Source organism: Ctenopharyngodon idella, chromosome 15, assembly GCF_019924925.1.
Source record: "Ctenopharyngodon idella isolate HZGC_01 chromosome 15, HZGC01, whole genome shotgun sequence".
In the NCBI taxonomy this organism is placed as follows: domain Eukaryota; kingdom Metazoa; phylum Chordata; class Actinopteri; order Cypriniformes; family Xenocyprididae; genus Ctenopharyngodon; species Ctenopharyngodon idella.
This window is the reverse complement of record NC_067234.1, coordinates 4,784,023-4,802,307: the sequence shown is the minus strand read 5'-3', so window position 1 is coordinate 4,802,307 and position 18,285 is coordinate 4,784,023. Positions and strand designations below refer to the sequence as shown.

The following is an 18,285-nucleotide window of genomic DNA, read 5'->3' as shown; positions in this document are numbered from 1 at the left end:
ACACACACACACACATTGATACACTTATCATTATGAGGACATTGCATAGGCATAATGGTTTTTATACTGAGCTAATGACATTTTCTAGGCCATAACCCTACCACTAAACCTACCCATCACAGAAATCTTTCTTTTACATTTTTAATAAAAAAAAAAAGAGTTTAGTATGTTCAGTTAGCAATTTGAATTATGAAGACATCGGCATGTACTCATACTGTAGGGGGCGTGGCCTGAAACCTGAATACACATTAAAATATAAGGGTCCTTATAACGTAAGTCAAACCAGTACACACACACACACACACATACACACTGGTTTCCATGTTTTATGGGTACTTCAAAAACAAATACTACAAAAACTACACTTGTTTTACCTCGAACTGTAGTTTTAAGAGTTTTTTTTAGGCAAGAATGTAGTTGTTTAGACCTGAAATTTGTGACTCATATTTAATCATAGTGCCTATTTTACAATTTTTTTAGACTTTTTCAGAGATGCGAGCTCCAGGCCATCAGTGGCCATTCAGTGCTTGTGTACCCGCCGAGAACAGCTTCATCTCGGCTAGTGCTTCGGGGATTTGCCCCCTTATAGTGGTTAAACATGAGATATAATTAATTTTGGGTAAATAAAATCGTATTAATCTATTACTTGTTCCTGAGCAAATCGAATTGGGCTATGTTAAGTTTAATAATTTAATATTAAGGCTATATTTATGAGTCAGTCGCAAGAGACTTTTAAATTGAATGGGAATTTTGTAAACAAAGGATGTTTTTGCACTGTTATGGGAAATCCCCTTAACCATAAAAAGGACAAATACAAAGATTGTTTTCCTCAGCGGACATTCAAACAGTTATTATGAACATTGACCTGAAGAATGAATGTTATACCAGACACAGGTAATGCTCGCTCAGGCGATATCTTTCTCTCTCTCTCTCTCTCTCTCTCTCTCTCTCTCTCTCTCTCTCTCTCTAATACTGTACAAATACAGTGAGTTTCAATGGAGGGACTCAACATTCCTTTGTTACTAGTTCTAAAGTGACGTTTTAAAATTAGTAATGGAGGCTTGGTCGAACTGTCAACTTGAGATTTGAATCCATGGCGGAAGGAAATAGTTCTGCACAAAAGAGGGTTTTAAAGACACTCCGTTGTTGTCCTTATTTATTTACACACTCGTGCTGTCGAATTGTTATATAAATGCAATATCACACTCGTAGCCGTGTGATATGGCTGTATATCAGCACGTTGTGATTACCTACTGGATATCTATGGAATATAAGATTTTTTTAATTAACATCATAAATTTAAAGTGGTACAACAATACTAACAGGATGTAGTGAGTAATTAAATAATATATTTTAAAATATTATATTATATTTAAATTTTTAATTTTTATTGCATTACAGCAATGAGACTTGAGAGTGGCCATTATGCAAATGAGAATACAGAATGGTTTAATTGTGCAAAGAGTGTAAACATGTTTTGTTCCTGTAAGAAGCATCTTTGTTTTTTGTTTAGGGGCAAAATGCAGTTCACAGCAATGAACTGATTTTTGTTGAAACATTGGCTCAACTACAGCTCTGCATACAGTAATGAGCATCAACATTATACTTTTGTTTTGCATTCCACTGTTATCTCTAAATTAAAGAGCTCCAATGTGGCCATTAATTGCTTTTCAGCAGTAATTGCTGCAGTCTGCTTAAATTAACTGGAGCAGCGCAGCAGATTGAAGCTTGTGCTCCATATTGTTTTGCAGCTTTTTGTTCTGAGTTGGTGTGTGATTATCTGGCCTGCTGAATGACTCCACACCATGAGCCCTGTACGAGCACTTCTGCTTAGGCAGCGCTGCCAAACCACACGAGACAAAAGGCATGCGAATAAAGTAATCTCCCAATGCTCAGATTGATCGCATCCTCAGCAGGCCGAGGACAGAGGGAGCGAAGGTGGGTTCATTGACTCTGGGCCGACAGTGAAGCCGCCCTGCCGTGATGGAACTCCAAATATGTGTCTGCGTGTGCTTGGGATGTGAAGAGGAGTTTTGGGGCTGTCTAGCAGAGCTCTTACATATTTTTTTTTATGTAACGGCAAGCTTCCTATCTAGACAACAGTTTTTAGGTTTCATAGGTATGCTTTTAGATTATGCTACATGTATTCATTAACAGATAAGGCAACACCACACCTCATTGCAACAAGCAGCTCATCTTTTGAAATGGAGCTTGAGTTTTCCCTGAGGCACATTCTCACTTTTCCTTTGGTTTCAGCCTCTTCACTGTATAATTTCCCCAGTAGACACACACACACATACACTCACTCCTACGTCTGACCTGACCTTGTCTACTTTGTGAGTCTTGTGCCGTTTCAGCCGTTAAGCTCTTGCTCAAACAAACAGTAACATAATGACACTTCAAACCCTCTCCAACACCATAGGGTGCCTTAAATAAACTCACCCTCCTTCCTTTCCCCTCCTACCTCTCCTTTGTTTGAAGACTCTTTTCCACCATTAATATTTAGGAGAGGCGACAGGGCTCAAGAATGCTTCAGAAAGTTTTAGAACGTGTCCGGTTTGGAAGTGCTCCGAGACGTCCCATGAGACCTGGCGAATGTTTTGTTTAGATGCTTGCTGTCCTTTAAATGTAAATGACTGTAAAAACCAATCAGATAAAAATTCTCATTTTACACCTCTGAGTGTTTGTGAACAGAAAATGAAAAATTTACATTTTAATGTTTATTGATACTACATTTATACTTTCTATACTTTTCCATATTTTCATCTGTTTGTCTGTCTGTCTGTCTATTGTTCTATCCATCCATCCATCCATCCATCCATCATTCTATCCATCAATTCACCCATCAACCATCCATCCATATTTTGTTTCATTGTTCCATCCATCCATCCATCCATCCATCAATTCTTCATCCACATTTGGTTTCATCTTCCCATCATCTATCATCCATCTTTTGTTTCATAGTTCCATCCACCTTTCGTTTCATCGTTACCACAAATTATCATCCAGCTTTTCTTTCATGGTTCCATCATTCATCATCAACCATCCACCTTTTGATCCATCCATCCATCCATCCATCCATCCATCCATGTTTGCTGGCCTTTAAATGTAAATGACTGTAAAAATCAATCAGATAAAAACTCTAATTTTACACCTATCAGATGAAAACTCTCATTTTCCATCCATACATCCATCCATCCATCAATTATTGTGAATTTTGAGCTGCAATGTCACAATTTAGTGCAGACTCCATCCATCCATCCATCCATCCATCCATACATGTTTGGTGTCCTTTAAATGTAAATGACTGTAAAAATCAATCAGATAAAAACTCTCATTTTACACCTATCAGATAAAAACTCTAATTTTCCATCTATCCATCCATCCATCCATCCATCCATCAATTATTGGGAATTTTGAGCTGCAGTGTCACATTTTCATGCACTCCATCCATCCATCCATCCATCAAAATTTTGAGCTGCAGTGTCACATTTTAGTGCAGACTAGATTGTATGTGGCATTTGTGTCTCATAAGTGTAATAACTGTATCTAATTTGTAAATTATGGGATATACAGCAAATGCCTCTGGTCTTTATCACTGAGACTCTGTTTACACATTCCACATGTTAAACACAGTCAGATCCAGCCGCTGGACTCTGCGGCACACTGACCGCAGTGAATGATAATCAATGAGACATGACATGATCTGTTATAAAGTGAACCCACATGTTGACCTGTGTAAGTGCAGGCAGGTAGGGGACCGCAGGAGAGCGGCCACATTCTGCTCCCCCTCATTGACTCTCACCGTGTGGTCCCCTGATGCAGGGGTCAGATTTGTTGTGTGTGATTTTGATGTGCTCAGGTGAATGAGAACCCCCAGCTGCACATGCAATTGCTTGAGAACAAAAAAAAAAGGGCCCCTTTGGCCTGTACTCAGATCCTGGGAAACTATAAGCCACCAGAATAGACACTACATACGTATAAGAGATATGGTTCCTAATACATACTGTGGGAAAGGGGTCTGTCTCCTAACCGGCATCATGGGTGCCGGATGCACTGCTTTGGTACTCGCTGTGGTCGCAAAAAAAATGGAATTAACTAAAGCCGAAAAACATGTACATAACTTTATGATGGACACCCAGCTGACAAAAAGGGTGAAAAACACAGCTGCTAATGTTCTCAGGGAGACGTGGCTCATTTATAAATATAATATAATATTATATTATATTATATATATATATATATATATGTGTATGTGTGTGTGTGTGTGTATGTATATATATATATATATATATATATATATATATATATGTGTAATTAAGGAGGCTTTAAACATACCCCCCACCCTCCCACCCTCCCACCATAAGGGTTTTGACCTTAAATAGTTATATTTATGTTTTCTTATATTTTCTTTCCATCAGATACGAGGAGGAAAACTGATGATTACCAACACCCGCAAAACGGATGCAGGGAAATACGTGTGCGTGGGAACCAACATGATGGGGGAACGAGAGAGTGAGATCGCAGAGTTGACCGTTCTCGGTACGTTTTCAATATATTTCAGCTTTAATTTATGTATTTCAGTAAATCAGATGTCTTATTCTCAAATACTCGGGCATATGATCGGCCTTCCTTAAGAGGCACATGTGTATATGTAATCAGGTTCCCACACAAACCTCTGGTGCATTTGATTGTGAAAAGCATGCAGATGGATTCACTTAAACACACACACGTTGTATGAAGTGTTTGTTTATAGGCAGTGCAGGAGAGAGTCCAGATGTTTAGAGTTTGTGTGCTTAGCTGTAGGAAGACTCCAGCGTGTCATTGACCCCGTTTAGGAGACATGGACCCTTAAACCTTATCATCAGAGTTTGCCATGAAACAAATACCAGCTCACCCTTCACACACCCCTTCATTCACACATACACACAAAAATATACATTGTGTCCAACACCCTAACATATCAGTTTACACTATTCCACATCAGAGTTGTGACCTTTGACCTTCTCTCCTTAATCTCTGCAACACAGCCATCCTCATTACCATCATTATTCAATGTCTGCTTGCATATTTACACATTACAGGGAGAAAGTCACCAGCCACGTCAAGTCAAGATTACTGTCATTCTCAATTTAGATCAAGTGTAAGAAATGGAGCGAAACCTAATTCCTCCAAAAACATCTCCTCAGATTCAATTTAGAGGTGAAGTGTGCCATCTTTAGTGGCAGTAGACTCACAAAACAGAATGGCAAAATGAATGACTTTTATACCAGATTTTGAATACTCTTCCCTCTGCCATTGGTTGCTCAAACAGATAGCCCCGCCCCCAACTCATGCCATTGGTTTAGTCATTTTAGTTCTTCAACTTGAAGGTATTTGTTTCAGTTTGCTACCGAGGCAACATTTCTGATTTTAATTGTTGTCCATTAGATAGTCCTAATCTTAAAGGGATAGTTCCACCAAAAATTTAAATTATATCATCATTTACTCACCCTTAATTTGTTCTAAACCTGTATGAATTTCTTTGTTCTCTTAAACAGAAAAGATATTTTATATGATGTTAATTTGTATGACCTCACTCGTACAAATTTGTACATTTTTTGCTAAATCGTACATATTTTACGAGTTTCCAAATTCGTTTGAATTCGTACGAATGACCTAACCCTAACCCTGCCCCTAAACCTACCCGCCACTGGGGTTTAGGCAAATCGTATGAATCGTATGAGTGACGTCGTACAGATCCTTACGAGTTAGCCACCTCGTAAAATATGTACGAATTAATCATGTTATAGAGTGAGATAGCTGCTGGTCCCCATTGACTTCCATAGTATGAAAAAAATAAAAATAAAAAATTACTATGGTCAGTGGGGACCAGAAACTGTTTGGTTACTAACAGTCTTCAAAATATCTTCTTTTGTGTCCAGCAGAGCAAAGAAAGTCATACAGTTTTAGAACAACTTGAGGGCATTGTTAATTTTGTTGATAAATAATTTTCATCAACGACATTTTTTCACTGACGAAAATGAGACTATAACTAAATAAAAGCTGGATTTGAATGACAAAAACTATTGACGAAAATCTATTGACATTTTCGTCGGTGAATAAAAATGAGGCAATGTTTCGGAGGGACGATTTGGGATGAGATCCAGTCAGAACTGATGTCCTACGTGGAAGATGCGCACATTTAAATTGTAATGTGCTGATCTACCCAACAGGACATAAGTTGACATCCACTTGCTACATGTCTCATAAAACATTCCAAAATATAAATGTTTGTGAAAAAGAGAAGAGCAGACATATGAATAAATCTGAAAAAAATCTTGACGACGTGAAAGAGAGCTCAATTCAGTATGTTTTTTTTGTGCGCACACAGAAATCTGCCTCTCAGACGTCAGCATACGAGTACTGAATCAAGCTCTCTTTCACGTCTTTTCGCACTTAAAAGGACAAATACACACAAAATTGTCAAAATGTCAGTTTTGGCGAGTATTCATGTAAACACTTGTTTTATGATTAAAAATAAAACAAGTGTTTAAACAGTTGGGAGAATATCGGATGTGTATCAGTGAATTGTTTCCGTGCATTCTGCCTTAAAGTGACAGCAGCCCCGTGAATATTAATCAAACAACAAAAGAAAAAGATCACTCAATGTTCTTGACTGAATAACTTTAATATCTTTAAGTATTAATATATATTTAATTTATACAAATAATTATGTCTGCTGAAAAAGAATGAAGAATGTTGTATGCAAGTTGTTATAAAGAATGCATATCATTAACTAAAAAGACCATGTTCTTGTTTCTTTATGAGAAGTGGTTTTATTTAATTTTAAGATATAAATAAAGACGTTATATGTCACATTAGTTAAATCTGTCTGTATTGCATGTTTAGACCTTAATATAATTCATATTTGCAGGTTAATAGATGTTTTCTCCAGGAGTATATAATGAGTTTGAACATTTTAGAGAAATGCTTAATTGATGCATTACAATTTAACTAAACCCATTAGATTTTAATCGACTAAATCTACTAGACTAAAACTAAAACAATTCAGATGACTAAAATATGACTAAAACTTAAAGGCATTTTAGTCAAAAGACTATGACCAAAACTAAATCAAAATTTGCTCTGAATATTAACACTGCTTGAGGGTGAGTAAATGATGATGGTTTTTCATCTTTGGTTGACTTATCCCTGTAACAGATTATTAGTATCCTAACATAAAAGTTACATAATCTTAATAAATAAATAAATCAGATAGGAAGCTTACTTTAGGATTAGCTGCATGAAAGTTTAGGTTAAAACAACAAGTCAGAGTTTAATAGATATAGTTCACTGTAAGTTCATAATCGGATCAGAGAAGGGAATATCTCATAGGGAAGACTGGGAAACTTCTTGTATTACATAATACACTGTGTTTGTGTGCAGAGAGGCCCAGCTTCTTGCGAAAGCCGAGCAGTCAGTCTGTTCTGGTGGACCAGAGTGTTGAGTTCAGGTGTGAAGCTCAAGGAGACCCTGTTCCCACCATCCGTTGGAGGAAAGAGGACGGAGAGCTACCCAAGGGAAGGTATGAGTGATAAAATGTCTAGTTAGCTTATATTAAGCCAATTACATGCAGATGAGGAATGTGTTTTCTGTCCTTTAAAGTCTTAAAGAACCTCCTGATAAGAAAGAGTACATGAACTGTCTCAGGATGGCCTTGTTTAATGGCATCTATATTTGTTTGTGTATTGTCTTCTCAGGCATGAGATCTGGGAGGATCACACTCTCAAACTGAAGAGACTGACTTCAGGAGATGCCGGTACTTACACCTGTCAGGCGGAGAACATGATGGGGAAGACGGAGGCCAGCGCCACCCTCACCGTCCACGGTAAGAATGCACAAACACACGCTGTCACTCATCTCACGCTGTTTGACAAACTGCTCTGATCCTGTCAGCACTAATCTATAATTTAAAATAACCAATGCTTTTGATAGGCGGGAATCTGTGTTTGTGTGTTTTGACCTGTTTATTCACGGCTGTTAGTTTCTAGACAGACGTTTGCAGCTTTGACAGGTTGTCAGATTGTTTTGTCCGAATGGATGCTGGATCGTTGTGAATGTTCCTTCCCATTTTTTTTCCTAGCTGTTGGAAAACCATATTTTTCTGTATCCTGTGAGTGACACAGGATGATTTCTGTCATTTTTTCTGAAGCATAATTCCCACCACACTGTCATTTCCACATCTCAGATGATTTATTGTGTTTGATAACACCCTGTGGTGTAAATTACATTTTTAAATGTTTAAAATCACTGACATCTTCGTCTTGCTTGGGTTAAATTCAAAGCTAGTATTTTTTGCATCCTAACTGCACAAAACAAAACATTTTTGGTCAACTTTTTGGTCAAAATTCCCAACTTGATTGGAAATTATTTTGTTTATTTTACTTAATATGCTACAACTGAGGCACAGTTGTATGCCGTGTGTGTAGTAATAATTTTTCACAATAAACAGAATTCCAGAATTCCAGAAAAGTTGGCACGTTTTTTAAATTTGAATAAAATGAAAACTAAAAGACTTTCAAATCACATGAGGCAATATTTTATTCACAATAGAACATAGATAACATAACAAATGTTTAAAGTGAGAAATGAACAAATTAGCACAAAATTAGCTAATTTCAAATTTGATGCCTGCTACAGGTCTCAAAAAAGTTGGCACGGGGGCAACAAATGGCTGAAAAAGCAAGAAATTTTGAAAAGATTTAGCTGGGAGAAAATCTAGCAACTAATTAAGTTAATTGATATCAGGTCTGTAACATGATTAGCTATAAAAGGATTGTCTTAGAGAGGCAGAGTCTCTCAGAAGTAAAGATGGGCAGAAGCTCTCCAATCTGTGAAAGAGTGCGTAAAAATACTTGAAAAACAATGCTCCTCAACATCAGATTGCAAAGGCTTTGCAAATCTCATCATCGACAGTGCATATCATCATCAAAAGATTCAGAGAAACTGGAGAAATCTCTATGTGGAAGGGACGAGGTCGAAGACCTTTATTGGATGCCCGTGGTCTTCGGGCCCTCAGACGACACTGCTTCACTCATCAGCATGATTGTATCAATGACATTACTAAATGGGCCCAGGAATACTTCCAGAAACCACTGTCGGTAAACACAATCCGCCGTGCCATCTGCAGATGCCAACTAAAGCTATAAATCATGCAAAAAGGAAGCCATATGTGAACATGGTCCAGAAGCACCATTGTGTCATGTGGGCCAAGGCTCATTTAAAATGGACTGTTTCAAAGTGGAAAAGTGTTCTATGGTCAGACGAGTCCAAATTTGATATTCTTGTTCGAAATCACGGATGCCGTGTCCTCCGGGCTAAAGAGGAGAGAGACCTTCCTGCATGTTATCAGCGTTCAGTTCAAAAGCCAGCATCTCTGATGGTATGGGGGTGCATAAGTGCATACGGTATGGGCAGCATGCATGTTTTGGAAGGCACTATGAATGCTGAAAATTATATAAAGTTTTTAGAGCAACATTAAATGAAAAATACATCAAAGACAACCACGAACTGTTCAGCAGCTGGAAGCCTATATCACACAAGAATGGGACCAAATTCCAACACCTAAACTGCAGAAACCCACAACCTCGATGCCCAGACGCCTTTAAACTGTTTTGAAAAGAAGAGGAGATGCCCTCTTACACCATGGTAAACATTCCCTAAACTATTTTTAGACCTGTAGCAGTCTTCAAATTTGAAAAGAGCTCATTTTGTGCATAAAATTGTAAAATTTCTCCGTTTAAACATTTGTTTTGTTATCTATGTTCCATTGTGAATAAAAATATTGGCTCATGTGATTTGAAAGTCTTTTAGTTTTCATTTTATTCAAATTTAAAAAGCGTCCCAACTTTTCTGGACTTCGGGTTGTAAATATTGAATTGGTTTAGGTTTATGTCACTCTTTTGGTTTAGAATAGCAGTTTTTTTAAAAGATAAAACAGCAATAATATTTATTTAACAAAGAAAAATTATTATTATTTATAATTTATTTATAATGAAATAATTTAATTAAAAAAAAATGTAAGTTAATAAAAAAAACACCATCAATCACTATGACATAATGGTGGTTTAGTGGTTTAATAAACACCCATACATAAGAACACATCTATTTTACTCATGAAGTAGGTCCATTTTGTTTCGTCCTGTTCATTTTAAGTCCCCTTGAGTGTATTTCACACTCTTGAAGGCTCAACTCTTTAGAGAATAATGTCCACATTGTCTCCTGACACTCCTGAGCAGTTTTCTCCTTCTCCTCGTTGCGCCACTTATTGCTTTTACTGGTTTTTACTGCTTACAGAAATTGCTGAATTATTATTTTACATGTGTGTTTAGCGGGCCAGTAGCATTTGAACCAGACTTATAAACAAGTCTGCTTCAATAACCAGTCCATCCAGCGAAGGGACTTATTAATAAACTTGCCTTTGGCACACTATTGCTTTTCAGATGCCAAGGAATGACATTCATCAAAATGATTACTTCGATTATAGAATGTCTTTTGTCTGGTTGGTGTTTTAAAGGAATTACATTAGTGAGCTGCCTACCTAGACAGCATGTTTAGACATTGTAGGTGCATTCATTAAACCATTTGTCAATTCTGAATTTGTAAATGTCATCTAGGTATGCAGCTCCCAAGAATTTGAGACACAGTCAAGCGCACATGTACACACAAACACACATTCTCCGAGATAAGTAATTTCGAATAAGAGTCAGTTCTCTGTTAAAAGGCCATGAAAAGATAATGTTTGGTACAAACGAGGCCTCTCTCAGCTGGTGATTTAGTCATTAGTATTGATGTATTTGAGGAAAGTGCTAGAATGCCATGCGAGTCCCAGGAGTAGCTGCGCTAATGGGGCCATGGAAACAAAGTAGACCGAGAGCCACAACCATTGCCAAAAGAGCAAACGACCCCGTCCAAGTCGAGTTCTCTTTAAGCAGCTGTTCTGAAATCTACTGCTTTCCCTCATTTCTCACCCTTCATTTGTGTTATTCTGTCCATCTCATAGGATTGACTCCAAATGGGCTGAGTTATTGCACTTTAAGTTCAAAATTGGCTTATTTACTGTATTTGCTTAACAAATTTCCTTGATTTTATTATGCGCGATTCATCTTTATTCTAAAGGAAAGTCAGAAACATTTTACAGTAAGGTCTCATATTTTAACATTAATTAATGCATTAGTTAACATGAAATAACAATAAACAATGTGTTACACAGAATTTATTAATTTTTCTTAATGTTAGTTAAAAATACTGTTGTTCATTATTTGTTCATGTTAGTTCACAGTGCATTAAAGGGATAGTTCACCCAAAAATGAAAATTCTGTGATCATTTACTCACCCTCAAGTTGTTCCAAATGTATATGAATTTCTTTCTTCTGCTAAACACAAAAGAAGATATTTTGAAGAATATGGTTAAGCAAACAGTTGATGGACCCCATTGACTTCTATAGTAGGAAAAAAAGTACTATGGAAGTCAATGGAGTACATCAACTGTTTGGTTACCAACATTCTTCAAAATATCTTCTTTTGTGTTAAGCAGAAGAAAGAAACTCATACAGGTTTGGAACAACTTGAGGGTGAGTAAATGATGACAGAATTTTCATTTTTGGATGAACTATTCCTTTAACTAATGATAAAGGAATAGTTCATCATTAATTTTAAATTATTAAATGTTAACATTAACTCTTTCTCCGCCATCGCCGGAATTTTCCAGGCTTTCCGTATTTTCATTGTTATACGGAAGGGGGTGCTATTATGCATCTTCTGAAACCTCCAGATCAAAACACAGACAAAAAAGGAGTAAAAACAAGCGATAGAAGCATTGCTTAAATGTGCAATATGTAAGAATTTTGCAGTAAAATATCCAAAAACCACTAGGCCAGTATTATATATTTTGTTCACTTGAGTACTTACAATATCCCAAATGTTTCCAACTATTTGTAAATCGTGAGAAAATTGCAATTTTAACCAAGGCTCCGGGACGTGTGAGGAGTCGCCTGTCAATTGCGTCATACCCGCGTTATCCTCGATTTCCGGTTTTATTTTGTAGAAACCATGGAAACACCAAAGGCGCTTTAATATATTATGTTTTATTAGACAAGGGAACAACTGTTTTGTTATATTTATAGACAGAAAACTAATTATTGTTATATAGCTCAACACGTTTAGTCTTATTGTTTAAATCTAATTTTCTTGATTTTTGCGAGTACCATGCTTTACCATGCCTCAGAGAAAAACACTATTTTGTCAAGTAGCTAACATAGCATAATCAGATGCAGCTTTATTTTTAGTAACAGTAATACAGAATTTTCTCCATCATACAGTACATTTTAAAATTAATTTCATGCCATTTATCAACACAAGCCATCCAGCATTTAATATGATATTCTATTATCGATCTAGCTTACTGCAGTGTGTAACAAGTGTCTCGCAGCAGCCATCGAGCAAACGCACAGAGTAACGTTATAACATCATTGCCAACACACTCAAATGTATCTAATATGATAAACAGAGCTGTGTTACCTCATACTTATGACCGGAAAAGCGGAAGCAACGGCGGCGACTGTGGCATAATAAAAGTCCCGCTTCTCACAGTGTGTGTTGCGCAATCGCTCCAGCGGCCTCGTTCAGCTCCCACAACACTCGGCCCTGCTCTGCTTCATACTTCAGTAACGTTAATAATCGCATCCATGAACATGATTTCTTCCGAGTCCTATCCCAATTCTTTTCCACCGGCTGTGAGGTGAAGACCACATGTCCCAAGATTCCACGCTCAAACTTGGCGTCATCAAGCTACGCCTTTGTTTTGAATAGGCCTCTAGTGACCTCTAGCGGACAGAAAATCCTACATATTGCACCTTTAAACATTGTAGTCTTTGGGGGGGAAAAACAACAACAAAAAAGTATTTTCTCAGCTTTTTGTTCAAAAAAAATAAAAATAAAAATAAATAAATAAATATATATATATATATATATATATATATTTTTTTTTTTTTTTAAGCAGAGGCTCTGTTCTTTCTTTTGATATATTGCATGTTCAGATATTCATACAACAAAATATTCTGGGGGCCATGAAATTTTTAGGAAAATTATCCAAAATTCTGGCAGTGGCTGGCAGCTTAACAAAAAAAAAAAAAAAAAAAAAACACTGACGGGGAAAGAGTTAACAAAGATTATTAAATGCTGTAGAAGTCTTGTTCATTGTTAGTTCATGTTATCTAATGTAGTTAACTAATGTTAACAAATGAAACCTTATTATGAAGTGTTACAGAAAATTCTTATTTTCATATAATCTTTCATCAGAATGTAATTCCCACCTGACATTATTCAAACTAAAAGTAGTAGGTTTCATTTGGAAATATGTCACTTTACAGATGTTAAATGCTTTTTAAATGCCATTTCATGTTATTTTCAACTTTTCAAAATTAAAAGTCCTGGAGATTGAGGGTTTTTACACAGCAACAGGCTTTTAGGTTCCTTAAAATATTAAATCGCTGCTCAAATGTTTAAGAATTTGTGCTTAAAGCTGCTGTCCGTAACTTTTTTTGGTTAAAAATGATCCAAAATCAATTTGAGCAAGTACATAACCAGCCAGTGTTCAAAACTATCTCCTTACCTTAGCCACGGGAAATTCGAGCATGTCGCCGTTCATCATTGCGTCACAGTCCCAGCTAGTAGGCTAAATCACATGTGAGGCGGATCATTTATAGCTTTTTCTCACAGCAGCTGCAATAATTAAATTTATCATTTGGATGGCGTATTGTATGGTATGACAAATTAACGTTAGAGATTAGATTTACAGAAATTGTAATCTACAGGTTAAGCTAAACACTGAATACACAATTTACGCAATGCTGATGTTGTTAACATTAACAATTTGAGAACATAGTATAACAATAATAATAATTTGCACGGTTTGATGTTATATGAGCTAAGCGATCGTTAGATTTAATCACCATTGGCAGCGCGATTTATTGTAATGCTTTTTTTCCCCTCAGTTGGTCAGAACAAAAGTGGCAGACATGTTACTTACGTCTTCAGATGACATTTTCTGGTGAAAATTCTTATTTTGGTCATACTTAAAGAGTACAATCTGTGATTCCAAAGTATAGTATCCACATCGGTATGGTGACTGACAGCAAACATTAGATTCACCCGCGCTGAGGAGCTGTGCCAATGCACAACCCACGTAAACATGATAAATCCGCAAATAACTGCAATTGCAGGTTTCAAACAGAGATGGCGACAAAGAGGCAAAACTTGCGGACTGCAGCTTTAAAGAGTTTAGCTAATTTCCACACACTAGCAGAAATAAACAAATTTGCAAAAATAAAGATATTTGAGAAATAAAATTATCGTCTGCCAAGATTCAGACAAGCAGGTAGTCCCGCCCACAAACTCATGCCATTGGCTGAGCCAGTGTTGTTATGTCAGGCTAGTGGTGTAAAAATGACACACTGCAGCTTTAAAAGGGTCACACACCAGGTTACATTGTCCACCTAATAAAACCTTTGGCCAGACCAGAAGAATAAAACCTCCATTCATACCTCGCACTCACAACTCAATACTGATACAACTGTTTCTTTGTGTGGTTTATGCTATATATTTCAGCCTCATGATATATTTACAATGTGTGTGTGTGCTTGCCACACCTAATGTTTCTTGTATGTTTTGTGTTATGCTCATAAATACATCACTGCGCTGATTTTGTTCAGTAAGCATTTCCTGTCATTTTTGCTTCATGTCGTGTGCGGTTAATTTGCACATCTATCACATCTGTGTTTTATCATGCTTCTATTTTTTTTTTTCCTCTTTCAGTTGTGTCTGGTAAGTTGCAAATGTCACCCGTCACCATTTTTGCTGCATTGACAGCAACAGGAAGTTGTCAGAACCACCATCCATCCACCTTCCATCCTCCCACCAATCAGCACGCTTGTCTGGGTTGTCACCGGCAACAGTGACAGCACAGCAGGCCTGGGTAAAACTAATGCTCTTTCTGAGCGTACAAGGTAACGTCAAATTCGCCTCATTTTATTCTCACTTAGTTGAAAATTCTATTCCTCCGGACGCATTATAGCAGTGTAAGATTTGACAGGTTTAAGATTGGTTCACTGGTAGAAGGAGGCACTGCTGGTGTACGTGGCGCTTGCCGTCATACTATGGGATCATACTTTGTGTCACATCACATATTATGAACATATTCATTCTTATTACAAGCTGAAGTGGAGTTTGCGTCAGGAATCAGCGTCTCTCCACTCCGAGTCATTAAGATGCATGAAAAAATGGCATTCCGTTGCCATTAAAGAGTGTCAGTACGGGACAGATGGCCCAAATTTATCCCCCCATCTCCATGTAAATTTTATTGCTTTGTGCCCTTGTCGATGCAAATGAAGCAGACGTGGCGGTCATGCCATTTTTATATTGCGCCTACATGTGTTTTTATGTTCCAGCATACCTGCATATCCTTCCATTAAACACCAGTGTGACTCTCTCTTTTATCTCTGCCGTTAACTTGACGCCAAAGGCTGGAGCTCTTTATATGCAAGAAATTTGGCTGATATCAAAGTCCCCCTGAAATCAAAATGAGAAATTTGCTAGTAATAGTAGACAGAATTAATTTTTTAGCAGAAATGTACATATAAAATATGCAGTCTTTCTCTTCGAGGACCAAAATTATTAATGACTCATCTTTCACTCATGGTATGTCCAAATGTGCCTATAACATAAACAAAAGATTATTGACCCAACTTCCTGTTTCAAGAAAAAATATGAAAATATCAACACACACACACACACACACACACACACACACACACACACACACACACACAAAAAAAACCTGGGTAACACTTTACTTCAATTATCGATTCAGATGTCCCAATTCGATTGCGATTCTCGATATATTTTCGATTTTCGATTCAGTGAATTCAATTATTAAATTTTCACTGGCCCCACCACAAAAAAGTAATAAATGAATAAAATAATTATTGTTTTTGACCCATGTATCCTTGTATTGTAATAAATAAGGTTATGACACCCAATATTTTAGATACCAGTGAAATTTAACAATTCTCGATTCCATTTGAGACACAGCTAAAACTACTAATATAAATTTCATATTATTAAAGGCAAGTAAACAGTCTTTACTAAAAAAAAAAAAAAAAAAAGATTAAACTACAAGCAATAGCACAAATAAATACAATAGAACAAAGATACAAATGAAATAATCAGTGCTTTTTAGGTTTTTCAGGTAGGTCTAACAGTAGTTTTCAGGTACAGAAACTGAATAAAGTAATCAAATGTAAAATAACACTGCATATGATCTTCACTGTACAAATTAAATAAAGGTTCATCCTTATTAAAGTTACAAAAACGTTATTCAGTGAAGAACAGGAAGTGGTTTTCTCTTTGCCTTTTGTAGTTTGATTAACATTAAAACACAGACAGCTGCAGGAATATTCGGTTGCTGTCACTTTAAGACTAATGCGCGTTCTTTCTCTAATGCTTACCATTACCGTAACCGACTATGTTTACCTGGATACTCGCAAAGGCGGACATTTTGAGATAAATTTGTGTGAATTTGTCCGTTTAGACGCAAGGAGAGGTGAAAGAGACGGTCTGAGACGCGCAAGCTGTGAGTGCTTCGGGTGTGTCACAAAAGTTCTCACACAGCGCGCGCGAGTTCTCTTTCACTTCAGTGCTTAAATTGGCAAGGCTTGAAAACGAGTGCAAATGATAAACTTTAGTGACCATGCAGCGCTGGCCCGATCGGGACACTGACAGTTCCTTCAACTGTCCGGAACATCTTTAACGCTGAAAGGCGCGCGTGCATCCGCCATGTTGAGGCCTGAATGAATGAATGAAACTGTCCCCGCTGTAACATCACGCAAGGTAATTAAGAGGATAATATTAAGGTCAATCAGATATTGAGTTCAATGTTTGCGGAAATAAATACGAAAAAAATAAATTCCTGGCTTCTGAGAATCGATATCGAATTGACCACATTTTAAAAAACATTTTTTTTTTTTTTTTTTTTGCCTAGCCCTACTTGTAATGCACCTTATAATGCATTTTGTTCTTATGAATAATTGTAACCAGAGTTATAATACATTATAAAACTAATCTATTCATTGCTACACCTTTAGAAAGTATAATGCATTAAAACACGTAGCAAACAACCAGTTTAAGATGTAACAAAGAATCTGCAAATATTATAATACATTTTAAATTTTGGTTACAATTATTTATGAAAAGATAATGCATTAAAACCTACATTATGAATAATGTGTTTATCATAAAGGCTTTAAGTAAAGTGTTACTGAAAACTGCATAAAAAGCCATTTTATAGCATTGCTTAAAGAAATTCATTAGCCATAAAAATTGCATTTACAGTTACACTTCCAATGTAAGCGTAATAAATAAATAGGCTATATATATATATATGTATATATATATATATATATATGTATATATATATATATATATATGTATATATGTGTGTGTGTGTGTGTGTATATACACTTTAGAATAGGGTAGCATATATTATGTTCACTGATTTCTATTATTTATTTTAAATTGATACATATATTCAGCAAGGATGCATAAAATTGATCAAAAAATCAGTAAAGACATTTATAATGTTACAAAAGATTATTTCAAATAAATGCTGTTCTTTTGAACTTTCCATTCATCAAAGAATCCTGAAAAAAGCATGATTTCCACAAAAATATTTAGCAGCACAACTGTTTTATATATATTGAAAGACGATTTAATAAAATACAAATTACTATATAAAATAAAGACTGTACATTGGCTTTTAAAGAGTATTATTGTGTTGCTCCATAGACTTCCATTTTAAATGCATTAATGTAAATGTGTTGTTGTTTGTTTTTTTTACAATCCAAGAGTCGAAATATTGTCTTTGGTAATTGATTTGTTTAACTCCTATTTCTGCAGTTCCTCCAGTGTTTGTGGTGCGACCCAGGAATCAAGTAGCCGGGATGGGCCGCACTGTGACCTTTCAGTGCGAAGCCACAGGAAGTCCTCAGCCTGCCATATTTTGGCAGAAAGAAGGCAGTCAGGTGAGTATCAGTGTATGTTCGCTTGTGATACAAAGATGCATTTCCTGAGCACACTTTTACAGTAACACATGCTTGGCACTCTCCCCCGTTAAAGTCAGTCAGATTTATGAGGCTGGTAGATTTATAAGGCCATCTGCACATTTACACACATCTAATGGGCTCTGTA

General features: G+C 36.5%; 1 protein-coding gene across 3 annotated transcripts in view; it reads left to right on the top strand.

The window, feature by feature from the left end:
* robo1 (roundabout, axon guidance receptor, homolog 1 (Drosophila)) overlaps window positions 1-18,285 on the top strand; it is a 341,340-nt gene that overhangs the window by 284,079 nt on the left and 38,976 nt on the right. For 2 of the 3 annotated variants that reach the window (XM_051861495.1, XM_051861497.1), the window contains exons 6-9: window positions 4,422-4,542; window positions 7,429-7,567; window positions 7,743-7,870; window positions 17,995-18,119. In XM_051861495.1, the coding sequence (XP_051717455.1) occupies window positions 4,422-4,542; window positions 7,429-7,567; window positions 7,743-7,870; window positions 17,995-18,119 (513 nt within the window). Of the gene's footprint in view, window positions 1-4,421; window positions 4,543-7,428; window positions 7,568-7,742; window positions 7,871-14,856; window positions 14,866-17,994; window positions 18,120-18,285 lie in introns of all 3 variants that reach the window. The other variant, XM_051861494.1, reaches the window with a different exon arrangement.